The sequence below is a fragment of the Nannobrachium achirus genome, assembly GCF_963921795.1.
Source record: "Nannobrachium achirus genome assembly, chromosome: 14".
Taxonomy (NCBI): domain Eukaryota; kingdom Metazoa; phylum Chordata; class Actinopteri; order Myctophiformes; family Myctophidae; genus Nannobrachium; species Nannobrachium achirus.
This window is the reverse complement of record NC_137821.1, coordinates 37,391,426-37,407,666: the sequence shown is the minus strand read 5'-3', so window position 1 is coordinate 37,407,666 and position 16,241 is coordinate 37,391,426. Positions and strand designations below refer to the sequence as shown.

The window sequence follows — 16,241 nt, the reverse complement described above, 5'->3', positions numbered from 1 at the left end:
CCGCTTTTCTACAAACTAAAAAAGACGTGCGTCGGACACGATGAGCGCTCAGCTGCAACTAATAAAAAATCGCGCGATGCAACCCGCAAAGTAGCCTCGGAAACCCAGACTTTTATTTTGGCGATAGGAAGAAAAAACCCGCAAAGCGACATGCTTCATTGTGCCAACATGAAGTGACTGCTATGGAGAAACTAGTCTTTAGCTATGAGTTCACTCAATCCCCAAAACAGGCGCAGGAGTAGTAGCGGTGTGTGTCTGTTTTCAAAGAGTCAAAATTGACGTCCTGGTCAACACTGCTTTTCCGATGTTTCCTCCCTGCAGCGACATATATCCACACGCAGCAAGTGCGCAGCCTGCTTGCAAGTGTTTGTGTGTTAAGAGAAACACATCTCCGACTACAACCGTCTAACTTTGCCCACCGTTGCCATGTTTTGTTTATGAGAGAGAACCAAGCAATCAGGTCTAGGAAAATAAAATCCACATTTTTCTTTTTCTTTTCCTTTTCTTTTGGCGGTGTGGGGGGGGGCAAGTGACCCGAGGGCAAGTAGAACATGACCTGTACTTGCCCGACGGGCAAGTGCCTCTCAGACCTTAGTGTCAACCCCTGCTTTAGCTTCCAGGACCTCACCTTCCAGGACCTCACGTGCTCACGTTCATGCACGTCATGGAAAGGTCCCGGATCATAATGCTAACAGAATGGCTATTCCCATTTTGTCATCTAAAAGATCATTTTTGGGCGATTTCGCCGTAAATAAACCCCCCGCCGCTTCCCTAAAGACACAATCCAGAGATATAAGCCTTCAAAGATGTGGTCTTTCTTTGGATTAGGCGGAGATTGGCGATTTCGTTCGCAAATAACGGCCGGCCGGGAGGTTGCTAGCTTTCGGCTAGTAGCTAGAAAAATCAGGCCAGGCTTCAGAAGGCCTCTTATCATTTTTATTCATTTCATTAAATATCCCGGACTAGTTCGGGATAGGCACCCTGGAATACGTTGCACCGCCTACAATGAACATTGGGTGAACATTGGGGGGGTCTAAACTTTATTTTAAACCATTTTCAATGGAATAAATCGTCGGAGCATCTAGCGTCTCTCGTTGGTGAGCGCTGGGCGAGCCGGGACCACCCACGTTGCTCCAAGCAGCTCGGGGTAAGTAAAATAGCAAATAAAAAATTGTTTTTGATCCCGAATATCCCGAACTAGTTCGGGATAGGCACTCAATGAGTTAAAAGCATCCCACGGGTTCTCAAAACAGGCTGTCCAGATTTGCTGCCGTCGATGACGTCATCGACGGCCGTTTTTGAAGATTTTTTTTTTATTATTATTATTATTATTTTTTTCAAAAAGATTTTTTTTGGGGGGGGGGGGGGGGGGGGGGGGGGGGGGGATGGCGCAGTTCAGGCCAAAGGTGGTACTGCAGCTGAAAATGCCCTGTGAGCCATTCAAAAAATGAGAGGCTCTCTATTCAGGAGTGGTAATTTAGCCTCAAACCTTTTGAAAAACGTTTTTGGGACATAAACAATATGACATAAATACTTTTTAAATGCATGGTGTATCACCTTTAAATGATGAGACTATAGCTGGTTTCTGCCCGACTACGACAAAGTATTTAATCGTGCATGTAATTTTTTCCTTCGATTTAGTTTGTCAGTCCGACTACAGTACTCGTCTCATCTGGAGAAAAACAAACCCTTGACGTTCGTCTGCTTTGCGTCATTCCAATGAAATAAAGTCCTCTACTGGTGTTATTTATTTCATTGTATTAAATAATTGCTTGGGGGGGCGACGGGGAACGCTGTTTGGAGGCTGATAAATGTAGGCCTCTTAGAATTCACGCAGGGACACGGGTCGTATTGATCGCAAACATCTAAGCTGGTTGTGGTTAATCGATAGACCGCCATGAGCAGGTGACTGATAAATCCATTGACCACTTGAACCCTCCGGACTTGGTCAACTGGACCCGTGTTGGCTCTGTACTTTTTTCCCTTCTACGTCAAATCTCTTAGCTAAAAACAGCCGATCTACAAGCTCACAACGCGTTGCGTTTTGCAACCAGTCTGGATTTAAAATGAAGCAAACACAGAACTGAAAGTTCCTACTGTATGATAGGCCGCTAGTTGTGCTGTTCTGGTACCAGAAGCAACATGTTCTTCATAGGATTCCATTCATTTCCCCCGAACTTTTACATTTGATTTTCTTACCTTAATAAACATTGTCATGACTACTTTATGGTTCATGTCACTAGTTTAAAGCCTTGTTTCAATCACCATGATATGCGTTTTGTGAAAATATGGTGCAATTTATGTTATAATTGATGTTAAAGCAGGGTATTCTGTAGGAGGGGCTTGTGATGATTCTTCTTTGTGTGCTGTATTTTTGGCAAGCTCAACACCACATTCTCCCAAGTATCCCTGCGGTTGCACATGACCATTGGCAGCCAATAGCATTCGAGATGGTACCATTTCTACCAAAGAACGTTGATTTCTACAATGATGACAGCACACGTACAAGGGCCAAACAAAGCTTCATTTGCGCAGCATAGAAAGAAACCAATGGCTTTTCACCGTCCATATTTTTTACAGTCTATGGTTGCAACGTGTTGTGAGCATGTAGATCTGCTGTTTTTGGCTAATGTTCCCCCCGCTAAATATGGATTCTGACGGTTAAAGACGAACAGATATATCAGCTATGACTCCAGATCATGTAGTATACATAAATGCGTTCATCTGCGACCTGAAAGCGACCTCCAATGTTCACATTATAAAACTGAATGGGAAAAAAAAAAAAAAAAAACACTTAAGAAGGCTCTCAGAGCAGACTATCCTTTTCCTTCTTGCATTCTCTATCTGTTCTATTCATGGTTTTGTCCTTTGAGATTGCAAGGGCGATGCTCCCGATGATGAGAGTTGATCAATGTATTTATGTTCCCCAGTCACGATTAAGATCTCCCCCTTCTACACTGTAAGTCAAAAACACTCCATTAACACTTACCGGTATCACTTTAACCAGAGGTCTTCAACGTTTTTCAGGTCAAGGACCCCTTAGCAGAGAGAGGTGAAGCAGCCCCCCCATGCACATTATATAAAAGTGTGTTTCAGATTAAACCTCTTCATAGATTTCATACATCGCTTCATAGACTAATTTGACAGCACTATCATGAGTGTGTGTTGAATTCACGTTAATGTGTATTGTCAGACATTTACACTAAACACTTAAGCCCTCAATACTTAGTAAACTTGACCTTTGACGCTGTACTTGGTCTACTCTTTTTTCCCTCTACACCAAATCTCTTTGCCTAAAATAGCTAATCTACACGCTCACAACACCTCATGTTGTGAGCTTTTAGATCTGCTATTCTTGTACTGTAGCTAAAGATCTCGTCAGAATAGGGATGCTAGGGTTCAAGTAGTCTGGGATCACTTCACTTTTCAGGGTTGTAACCGGTCTGGAGCGGAAACCACAACATGTCATGTTGTAGTACTCAAAGGACTACAATTTGCCGGAAAGATCAAACCAGATTCAGTTTTAACCCAAAAACTCCTAGTGACTGACAAGACTACACTAGGCTACTCGAGCATTTTAATAGGGATTGGGAAAACAAACGGGGGGGAACCAAAACAAAGCGACGCCGCTTCTTCTAGTGGTTTCCACGTTTTAGGCGGAAACGAAACGGCCTGTTGTGAACGAACGCCAGGCTTTCCCCCAGAAAGCCTGGTAGGCGAGTTTAGGGTTCAAGTGGTTAAAAAAAGTTCCTATCACATAGGAATCACACAAAGATTTGGCGGTCCCCCTGTAGTAACGTGCTGTGAGCTTGTAGATCTGCTATGTTTTGTGAATATTCACCCCAGAATAGGGATGCTTTGGGTTCAAGTGGTTAAAAATAACACCACGCTTAAAGGTCCAGTATACACACATAGCCTGCTGGAGTCTTTGAATTGGCACAGTACAGTACAGTACAGTACAGTACAGTGTGAATATTTAGATTATTATTGTGAATGTGTGTGTGTGGAGAGAGAGAAGAATGCGTGAGTCACAGGGAGGAAGTGAAATTGATTTTCTAATTCTATTCCTGGTTTTATTTCCTTTCATCTGTTTTTTTTGGTGCGAAGGAGGTCAGAGAGAGAGAGAGAGAGAGAGAGAGAGAGAGAGAGAGAGAGAGAGAGAGAGAGAGAGAGAGAGAGAGAGCTGAGGGAGACAGCTGTGTAGGCAAGGTTTGTGATCAAAGCGTGTGAGGATGAAGAGGACTGGATGACAGAGAGAGAGAGAGAGAGAGAGAGAGAGAGAGAGAGATGAAGGGATAGAATGACAGGAGAGAGTCATCTGCATGCCACAGAGGTAGAGTACAGTTCAGTACCCGTCCGTCATTGTGGGGACTGGCAGCAGCGGGCGTCATTTGGGGCAACGGCAACTGCCACCATTTAGCCCGTTTAGGCCTAGAATTATTTAAGGCTTTAACTATTGAAAAGTGCCGCGCTGCAAGCTTGTAGATCATGATTTTTTGGATATATCTTTTTAAAAGCAAACATTTGTAACTCAAATATTTGCTTCTGGGTGGTCCCTGGAACAACATATTTTGAGATGGGGCGACCCTGGCCAAATGCATGTAATTTTTGGTCCTTGATTTAGAAGAAGGATTTAGAAGACATTTATTGAATCGGGTCAAATATATTCAAAAACTTGCAGATCTACAAGCTTGCAGCGCGGCACTCGGTGCCGTGCTGTGAGCAAAAAATAAAAAATAAAGGCCTAAAGGTATTGACCTAAAATAGAGGGCACCCAAGAAAACCAGTAAATCCTACATCTTAGTCTATCTAAAACTGTTCACGTGTTTGATTGTCCACGATCCATCCTTTTAGTTGGACCTTAAAAGATATAAGGGATGTACTCTCTTATGCTGATGGGTAGATTGTTCCGAATTGAGCTTCCCTGAACTGAGTTGTAGTATAAGACAACCTCGACCGAAATGTTCGGTGAGTTGTGTTTTCCGACTTGCACATTTCCGAACTCTCAGTCGGTCTAATGCTTTTTCTAAAACGGCTAGTTCCATTCCTTGATTCTGATCGGCTGGGTGCCATGGTATACCTGAGACTGTAACCCATACCTTGAATCAGTTTATATCAAAGCCAGGTGCGTTATTTCTTTCCACTGTGCCGTGAGGCTGAACTAGAGAAGCGAGCGTTTGATTTCCTCTCAAATCCTGCCGTGCGGGTGCTTCTAAGCACCGCCCGCATGCATAGGACAGTGACTGAATGGCTCCGGGCGGGGCTTGTAAAGGCAACAAGCGCCCTCTATTCTCCAGGCACCACTCGGCTGTTTAGCTTAGGTTGCTATGCTAGCGTTTTTTATGTGATACATAGCAGCTAAATCTGGATGAAAATAAACATTTTTATGGATCGAATATGGTTCTTAACATGAGACTGATCTAACACAAGTGTTGTTTCCCTATTTGTTTTTTGCAAAAAGAATGACGTGACTTTGTAAACACACACTGGCTTCCGTAAGTCCCGTTCCTGCTGGTAAACGCAAGGATATGTCTCTTCCTGGTGGCGGAGAAGTGTACTTTTTTCTTTAAATAATGCAATGCTATGATATTCATGTTGCAATATTGTGACCGTTTTAGAAAAGCAATAAGCCACGCGAGGCTTGTGGTTACCGGGGGAGTATACACCGGCTGAGAGGGTCGGAAACACTCGGCTGCGCCTCGTGTTTCCAACGCCTCTCAGCCGGTGTATACTGCCCCGGTAACCACTCGCCTCTTGTGGCTTATTGCTTTATAAGAAGTCACGAGGGACATAATGTTAAGATCGAAAAGGACCTTTTGACCGAAATCTTCGGTTTCCGTCGAAGTATGGACATCCCTTTAGAAAGAAACTGTTTGCGCATCAACAATTGGTTGCGCATCAACAATTACTCTTTGGAAGTCTTTTTGGAGGCCGGAACCAGAGAGCTTGCATCCATGTACAGTAGGCAGGCGCACACATGCGTAGAGCCATGCAATCGCTTATACGCCCGGACACACACATTGTATCATCGTGGTAGTAATTGTTTGTGTTAACCTTAACTCTTCTATTTATACCTTTAACCCCGATCTGACCTCCTAAGTTTGTGTGTGTGTGTGTGTGTGTGTGTGTGTGTGTGTGTGTGTATGCGTGCGTGCGTGCGTGTGTGTGTGTGTGTGCATGTGTGCGCTCTTAAATTATTCAATGGTTCAATTTAATGATGTGTTTTCTGCCTCAAATGCCTTTGATACCTGGCAGTGTTATTAAAAATACATTAACTATGACTTCAATAATGAATGGCGTGTGTGTGTGTGTGTGTGTGTGTGTGTGTGTGTGTGTGTGTGTGTGTGTGTGTGCGCGCGTGCGTGTGCGTGTGTGTGTGTGTGTGTGTGTGTGTGTGTGTGTGTGTGTTTTCACTAATCCATGGCTAAGTAGTTGAATAATATATTGATCTGCCTGAATGTTTTTTTCGGCTTCCAAATGAATTATTGTTTTAATTAATCTGACAACACATGTCCTCAATTAGAGGGACCGGTGCACGCACGCACGCACGCACGCACGCACGCACGCACGCACGCACGCCACACACACACACACACACACACACACACACACACACACACACACACACTCCTTGTGCACCCACAAACACACGCAATACTTTGTAGTTTGATCAGTCAAGCATTCCGTTTTCTTTTTACAATTAACAATGTGGGTTTGTTCAGTCTACCTAAACAAAGAGGAGAGACAGAGCGAGAGGGAGATTAAAAGTGATTGAGAGAGAGGGAGAGAGAGAGAGAGAGAGAGAGAGAGAGAGAGATTGAGGCTGAGTGTAAGCTAACCAGTGACCAAAAAAAAGAAGACTAGAGCAAGTACAGAGATAGGAGGAAAGAGCGTTTAATAGAAACGGCTAGCCTCGCATAGCGCTAGCCGTAGCTTATTAGCATATAAATCACGCCGGTGAGCACAGTGAGATTGAATTAGCGTTAGCATTGGGGTAGCTCCGGGTTAGCATATTGCTTTGTATGGTGGGCCAGGGTCGATCGCATCAGGGCACAGTCAAATTGAATTAGCTGGCGCTACGTAGCGTAGGCGCGGTTAGCATATTTCTTAGTTAAGCGATCTAGGGCACATTGGCCTGGGAATTGAATTAGCTTAAAAGAAGCCCTGTGTTGTGCAGTTTAGAGTTGAAAGGCAAATTAGATCTGAGTTAGCGGGTGGCTTATAACGGACAATGCTAAGAGGATGTATAGTAATTGAATGGGTGAGCTTAGCTTGGAACAATAATTTTAATCAGATTATTACATTATTATCGTGGTAAAGTAGCTGGGAGGATACATTTACGGCAGGTTCTGAGATGTAATAAAAAAAAACAATCAATATCTTGCTTTTTTCGTAGATGTCATAGCAATAGAGGGTTTGATTCCCACCGGGGACGCTGTGGGCGCTGGGGGCTTTGTGTGTAGAGTTTACATGTTCTCCCTGTGTCTCCGAGGGTAGGTACCCTCACAAAAAACATGCAGTAATCCTGGTCTCCATACTGCATCCCCCTGGCCAGCCGGGGCGCCTGATGGAGGGGAAAGGAACTGGTTGGAATAATGTGTTCCTTCCACGCGCTACGTCCAACCGAGGAAACTCCCCCCCTGTCAGGTGAAAAGAAGCAACTTGGATGCATAGAAGGAAGCATGAGGTCAGTCCGTTGCTTTCCCCAGGATGGCAGAGAGAGTGTAGCTCCCAGGATTACATTAGATAATAGACACCGGGTGAAAAATGAGTTACAAAATCATGGGATAAAATAAAAAAAAGCCAATTTAAACCAATTTTAAACTAGTCAGAGTCATTTTAGAGGTGCACTGCACCGAAATCAGAAGCCTGAAAAAGGATATTGATCTCAGGCTAGATGTAAGCTGCATTTTCTATTTATTTTTCTCTCCTGCCACCTCCTGACACAACACAACACGAGCATACTATATGTGTTGACCGTCAGTAGCCTAATAATGTCATGGGTATGGCCAGACCTCCGTCTCGTCAAGTAGATAATGTCAGTCTGTGACAAGCTGACTCTCCACGATGAATGACATATCGGTCCGTCTGGAGAGACTGACAGTTCCTCGATGAATGAGGACCGGGTGAAGGGGTCAAAAGCTTCCTCGGTGCCGGTGGAGTAGACTGGTCTGGGATCAATTTGTTTTAGCATGTTGCAGATCCGGCATTGGCCTGTCACAATTATATTAATAACATAGTTACATGGTATTCAATCAATCAAGAAACATCATCGTCTAATCATGTTTAATAAAAAGGTCATGTTTGCTGAGCATTGACGGCTTAAGTGGTTAAATGTCTGATAATACACATTAACGTCAATCCTACACTGATGACCGTGCCGTCAAACAAGGCTATGAAGCTATCTTGTGAAAAAAAAAAAAGTCTAACCTGGCTACAACAGAGTTTTATTCAAGATGTAGTTTGTGTGTGTGTGTGTGTGGGGGGGGGGGGGGGTGTCCCTGTTTCATCTTTCTCTCAGCTAAGGGGTCCTTGACCTGGAAAACATCGAAGACCCTCGCTATAGCGCATCACAACGAGGGAGAGACGCGACTCCCCTCTTTTGAAAACTACCTCGCTTAAACAAAGCTTTAGTTCCTGATAGCACAAAGACGAGTCCCAAGGTGAGAGATAAGCTTCGCTGTGATTGTACAGCATCTGATAGGAGAGGGCAGGGGCATCACAAGGGGGGGGGGATGTGGGACTGAGTTACTAGGGCCCAAGGTGGAGGGTCCTTAATTATTCTATATACTTAAACTATTGAAAACTAGACCAGGTCAACCTGGTTGTGCCAGACCCCCTATCTGTCATCATCATTTATGACATCATGCCTTTTGTAGGCATGTCATCATCATGTCATCATCATATATACCCTTTATATAGAAAACCCGGACAGACCGACATTTGCTTATGTAGGCCTACCCATTTCATGGGTCTGGCAAATAGCAGATCTACAAGCTCACGCTGTAGATCTGCTATTTTTGAAAAGTCATGAAAATGTGTGCAAATCTTTGAATATATTCACTTTTTAAGCGAACATTTGTAACTCAAATTTTGCTTCTGGGAGTCCCTGGAACTAAATATTTTGAGATGGGGGTCAGGGGCCAAATACATATCATGTTGGGGGACCTTGACATGAAAAAGTTTGAGCACCACTCCGAATTTTCAAAAAAATCTCAAAAATAGCAGATGTACAAGCTCGTGCCGCGCTGTGAGCTTGTATATCTGCTATTTTTCAATAGTTAAAGCACAAAATGTCTGTGAATCCTTGTACCCAGGGCCCAGAATTTGGTGTGACACCCCTGGGAGAGAGTTTCCTTTGTCCAAGGGAAGATGAGGAGGACAGATTACAGCCCGCTAAGAGAGCGTAAACAAACGCTCGACTTCCCTTGGAGTGATTCATTTCTGTACACAAGGACACAGCTTTGTGCACCTGTGAGGACGAGCAGGTGGTGACGGACGCAGCGTTTAGAGATTAAGACGCAGCCCACAGCTGCACTGACTGGTAGCAGGAGGAAGGGTCTGGGAGGATGGTAGAGATTGGTGGTAACTAAGTATAAACTTACTCAAGTACTGTACAATTTTGAGGTAAATACTTTTTTCCCTTTCTGAAGTATCTCCAATTGTCAATATCTTTACTTCTACTCCACTACATTTCAGAGGAACATATCGTCGCTGTCGGGCGGAAACCTCGTATCTCCAAGTTTCACATTTGTACGTTCTTTCGCAAAGTAAAGCCCTGCTTCATCACACAAGGCCGTCGCTCAAAAGTAGTGAAAACAGCAGATATTGTGTGCTTGTAGATTGGCTGTTTTCACTAGTTTAAATACTTTTTAAAATGATAAATGCAAAACGAACGGTTTTGGGCATACAAGGTTTTCACCCGACGACGACGATATTGTACTTGTGCTCCGCAAAAATTATATGAAATAATGATTACTATTACAAAACACGCTAATCACTTCAGCCTTATGCATATTTGATTTCTTATACATTTTTATCTTGGGTCATTCTGCGCAATGTCTACATTTACTTTTAAGTATATTCTGATGCCGATACTTTGCTACTTTTACTCAAGTACATTTTGAATACGGGACTTCTGCTTGTAACAGTGTATATCTGCATGGCAGTATTGATACTTTTACTTAAGTAAAACATGTGAGTACTTCTTCCATCACTGTCCAGGAAGATGGAAGAAAGCTTCTGTATGTATGTAAATTGTGAGTTACATAATGGCTATGGATAGATGGAGACACACTGTACAGTAGATACAGACAGACAGACAGACAGACAGACAGACAGACAGACAGACACATGGATTAAAGCAGTGGTTCTCAACCTGTGGGTCGGGACCTCCAGGGGGGTCCCCATATTATTTTGGGGGGTCCCCAGATGATTAACTTAATGTGCAACATTGTTTTGGCACTCATCAGCAAACAAACCAACATAAAGTGCAAGTGTATAGAGGTTGTCTGTACATTTCTAAAGTGACAATTTGAGGACCTTTTAATACATCTAAAATGACAAATTAAACATTGGTCAAATTGTCAAATATTAGAGGCAGAAATTTTGAAAATAGCCGATCTACATGCTCACAACGCCTCGCATAGAACCGAACCGTGTTGTACAAAATGTCATCCCCAGTTAAAATATGATTATTTTGGGGATTAAAGCAACATAAAAATGTAAAAATGTTTGCACAGTCCACACTAGCACTGATTCCTAAAGAATTAACACAATATGTCAAATTACGGTATCTTTCAGTAATATTTTTCCTGCTGTTCTACATACTGCTAGCCAGGCGAAGGGAGTCTTTAAACCTTTGCTTTTATATGAAATCTCAGGGACGATTAAGATTTGATGGAAGATGCTTCCGAACATATTGCTATAGTTTGACCATTTCAAATCTTACAATAATAACGAGAATAACCGAGAATAATAGCTCAATCTTGTAGAGCTTGTAGATGTAGGGCTGTCACAATTATTACATAATCGTCTAATCGCAATTATTTGAGGTAATCGCAATTGTTTTGCATAATCGTTTCCATGTTGAGAAATGTTAATATAGTTCCAAACACTTTCAAAAAGTAGTGGAAATAGCAGATCTACAAGCTTGTAGATCGCTTGTAGATTGGCGCTTGTAGATTGGCTATTTCCACTATCAATGTTCTTTTTTAAGTATAAAGTTGTCAAATATGTCATTAATTTCTTTGTATATTTTATTGTGTCATATAGCCATTTGCAACTTCAAAACCTTCAAGCCAAACAGAAAATTAATTGTCAACGAAAAAAAACACAATTAAATTAATTAATCGCAATTATTTGAGTGACAATTAATCGTCATGTAAAATGTCATAATCGTGACAGCCCTAATCCAGACAGACAGACAGACAGACATTGGTCTTTAAAAGCCAAGAGATCAGGCCCCCTCATTAGCATATTGCTGCCTAGCAACAAGACCCCAAGACACGGAGAGAGAGAAAGAGAGAGAGAGAGAGAGAGAGAGGAGAGAAAAGGGGAAGCGGGGCTGAGGAGAGCATAGATGAAGGGAATGCAAGTGGAGGGCAATATGTCACAAGATGAAGATAAAAGGCGGGGGGGGGGGGGGGGGGGGGGCGGCAGGCACGTGCACACACATAGACATCAAAGGGGGCTTGAGCCCCTGCCCCTTTATCTGTCTGTAAAAAGTGCCCTCTCCAGACCATGAATGCTGTTTTTACTATGGTGAAAGAAATGCAAATGCCCTCGCAGCATTCAAGTAAACATGACCTTGTCCAAACTCTCCTGAACTTTAATGCAGCTTCTTATGTTGAAAGAATTATTGAAAATAGCTGACCTCTAAGCTTGTCAGCTTTGGAGGTCGGCTATTTTCAATATCTTCACCAAAAGGCCCTTTTAGAAATGTCAGCCCCTGCCTCTCTTACATTCTCTGCACGTCCCTGGAGGGGGGACAAATGGACCTACGGTAGGTGAGGAAGGAAGGACGGACAGATGAGATGAGAGAGGTGAAGAGGGGAGCAAGTGATGCGTCTCTGGTGGTAAAGAACCAGGAAGTGCAGTAGCAGCGACCACCTTGGGTTGACTTCTAACGTTTTTTTTTATCTCTCTTCCTCTCTTTTCCTCCCTCTATCGTCTCATCGTCTTTATAATTAAATGCTTTATAGCCAGTTTCCTTTTGTGACGCACGCACACACGCACGCACACAAGTGCACACACACACACACACACACACACACACACACACACACACACACACACACACACACACACACACACACACACACACACACACACACAATCTCTCTTTCTCTCACTCTCTCTGATAAGCGTTTGCTATATTGCTGATGGAATAAGACATGATAACCGTATCTCTGTGTGTGTGTGTGTGTGTGTGTGTGTGTGTGTGTGTGTGTGTGTGTGTGTGTGTGTGTGTGTGTGTGTGTGTGTGTGTGTGTGTGTGTGTGTGTGTGTGCGTCGTGTGTTTGTGTGCAAGTGTGTATGTTTGTTATAAGACGGAATATTCTAACAGAAACACCACTGCAGTATACCGTCACTACCATCACTGGCCTACTACACACACACACGCACGCACACGCACACACACACACACACACACACACACACACACACACACACACACACACACACACACACACAAGGAGGTAATGTAAATTCACGTGTGCACCTTTCAACACAAAATGATATGCACGGATGACAGCGCTTTACCTCACCATCTGTGTCAGTTATCTTCCCCTCTCTAAGACAAACAGGCGCTGGAGGAGACAGCGCTAGGCGGGTATGAGAGAGAGATGCTATGAAACAATAAAGATAAGGAGAGTGGTTATGAGGGCCGCTGTTGTGACTCACACGGGACAGAACCAGGTCTGTTTAGCAAAGCCTTGTATAAGCATTGGTGTAAAGGGTTAGGGTTAGGTTAGGTGTAAAGTAACAAAGTATCATTTATTTAAAGGGGCTATAGTCAACTTTTCTTGAAAAACGGATGCTAAATTCCTTGCCGCGAATGCCTTGCCAACAATACTGAGCAATGATTTTGTTCCACGGTAGTCGTTGCAGTCACTGCAATCTCATTTGTTCTTCTGGAGCAGTTGTGGGCAGCTTCAGGGGGCGTCACAAAGGGGGGGGGGGGGACTGAGATACTATGGCCCAAGGTGGAGAGGCCTTTATTATTTTATACTTTAGCAAGTCGTGAAAATGTGTGCAAATCTTTTTGTAACTCAAATTTTGCTTGTGGGTGGTCCCTGGAACTAAATATTTTGAGATGGGGGTCCGTGGCCAAATACATCATTTTGGGGGGTCCTTCACATGAAAAAGTTTGAGCACCACCTGACAACAAAAATCATGATTTTTCAAAAATAGCAGATCTAATAGCTCGCAGCGCGCTGTGAGCTTGTATATCTGATATTTTTCATTAAAGCACAAAATAATGCGTACTAATGCGTTCCCAGTCTAAATTGGGTTAAACCCCCCTCCCTCTATGAAGAGGAACATTCATGGGGGACCCGCAGTGAATCCTTGGACCCAGAATTTGGTGCGACACCCCTGGGCAGCTTTGATGATGGAGAGGGCCACTATATTTCCACACTCACTCCAGAGGGCCACAGTGCATACTGTTGTCAGGCAGAAACCACTTATCTCCCTATTCTAACTTCTTTCGTAAATGAGGGCCTTACTTCAAGCTCAAAACATGCCACTGTGCAACACGTTTTGAGCTTGTAGATCGTTAGTTTTTTTTTTCTTCTTTTTTTTTATACTTCAAATGCATTTAGTTGTATCTACAGTATGTTAACTACATTGGACATGAACAAGCTACTGATCATGTTGGCATCGCACATCCCTTCCTCCTAGCAGTTCTTGATTGATTGATTGATTGATTGATTGAGTGAGTGAGTGAGTGAGTGAGTGAGTGAGTGAGTGAGTGAGTGAGTGAGTGAGTGAGTGAGTGATTGAATATTTTATTCATGAGTTTTTAGCACAGCAGTACAACGGGTTAAACAAAACAAACACCAAATGGGTGAGATGATGAAGGCTTGCTAAGAGTGCTCATCTTGCTAGCCTTGAGCACCTCTGGGAGAACGCCATCATTTCCTGGAGCTTTGCCACACAGGCTGGGGAGTTGATGGCCTTCAGCTCTTCCAGAGAGGGTTAGAGGCAAACCTCTCCCTGAACCAGTATTAGGTTTTGCTTGTGTTTCCGTCGTTGAACATTGAAAGATATGAATACAATTCTAAGGTCTGTTTGTCTTTTAGGCTTCCTTTACAAAAGGTGCACAGGGCAGATATGACAAATGAAGCGACCGTGTTAGTTTAGACACAGGAGTCGCCCCGCCCAGCTGTAGTCAGCTGTCAGTCAGCTCTGTTCTCATTCCTCATTCTCATATCTGCTGGTCTGCCATACTCCAAGCAAAGCTCTCAATCAGTCGGAATCAGTCGCTGCTAGCTGCCTCCTCCTCCACCCCAGCCTCCACGTTTGCACGATCAATGACTAAACTTACATTTAATAGCGTTATACTTTATCAAAAAACATGAATAGTCGAAATAGCCGATCTACAAGCTCAAAATGTGTTTTAAATATTTAAATATATATATATATATATATATATATATATATATATATACTGTATATTTTTTAACTAAGGTCTTTGCCTCTGGGGGTCTCTGGAACAAAATATTTTGAGATGGCGGCCGACGGCCAAATACATATCATTTTGGGGGGTCAATGACAAAAGCTTTGAGCAATACTGATATAGCAACGTACGTTAAAAAATAAATGCTAGGATTCAGAAGACATTTTGTCAAACCGACCTCAGGTATTAATACAGTAAGTGACGGTGTGGTGCCGCCACTTGCCCATGTGTACAGTATGAGCTCCATTGTCTCAGAGAGCATTCTGGGTAGGAGTTGGCTCCAGTGTGTTTCACCTGACTTGAACTTACTTCTCGGTTCAAACGCTCCATTGGCAGGGTGACGACGACAACAAAACTGTATCTCTTTATCTCTCGCTCCTTTTTCTCTCACCCACCTCCATCTCTCTCTCTCTCTCTCTCTCTCTTCTCTCTTTTCCTCTTTCTGACACCCCCTCCCACTTGGACTCCATGTCTCATACATTTTAATACACTTGAAAGTCTTAAATGACCCGACTTTTCTATTTTTAGACCCACCGGTAGCTCTCGTTCTTTTTCTCGCCCTCCCTCCCTCCCTCTGTCTCTCTCGCTCTTGCTCAGATCAAGCTTTTGTTTGTATGAAACATCAGCTAACAAGGTTGTCAGAAGGAATCTCATTATTTCCTATCCACTACTTGTGTCGTCTTTCTTTCTCTCTCTCCATCTCTACCTATCTACCTCTCTTCCTCTCTCTTGCTCTCTCTCTTGCTCTCTCTCTTTCTCGCTCTCTCTCTCTCGCTCTCTCTCTCATAGTTTAAACATAACAATGTACATTTTGTTCCGACTTGTTCCCTTTCTGTTCCCTTCCTCTGTGTTTATTCATGCAATAATTGTAGAAAATGGGAAATCACTAGGGGTGCCACAATACTGAACCGAACCGATATACCAAACCGAATGGCCCTGTACCGAACCAAACAGCCCATACCGAATGAACCGAATTTCTTTATTTTTTTGGGTGTGGCCACATACAAACATAATTTTAACTCTTTCTGTACACTTTTTTGGAGAAAATCTTCCTCCTAGTATAATCATAATAACTGATCATCATGTTTTAGGGGGGAACCAAATGATTGCACCGGACCCATCTTTAAAATTAACGGAACATTTTTGATTCTTTATTATTTTTTCATTTTCCATTTCTACTGTACCGAAACCGTGAGCCAAAAACCGAGATACGAACCGAACCGTGGGCTGACTGAACCGTGGCACCCCTAGAAATCACCACCCCTCTCTCTCACTCTCTGTCTCTCTCTGTCTCTCTCTGTCTCTCTCCCTCCAGTTCGTCTCCCAGCCTAACTGCCAGCAGCTCCTGGCCACTCTGTGGTACGACGGCTTCCCTGGATGGAGGAGAAGGCACTGGGCCGTCAAGCTGGTCACCTGCTTCATCATTGGGCTGCTGTTCCCCGTGTTCTCCCTGGTAAGACAGACACTTTAAATTTCCCACATCTTGTTGCTCGAGACTTCATCTCAACACATTGACCGAAAAGATCCTGACCGTTTTCCTCCAACCTTTGAAAAATAA

The 16,241-nt window shown here is 43.3% G+C and overlaps 1 protein-coding gene across 1 annotated transcript in view; it reads left to right on the top strand.

Annotated features, from left to right (window-relative positions):
* Positions 1–16,241, top strand: part of trpc5a (transient receptor potential cation channel, subfamily C, member 5a) — a gene marked incomplete at both ends in the record, with an annotated part of 89,464 nt that overhangs the window by 38,260 nt on the left and 34,963 nt on the right. Inside the window, one exon of the mRNA XM_080741579.1 lies at positions 15,999–16,136. Coding sequence (XP_080597705.1) covers positions 15,999–16,136 — 138 coding nt within the window. The remainder of the gene's footprint in view (positions 1–15,998; positions 16,137–16,241) is intronic.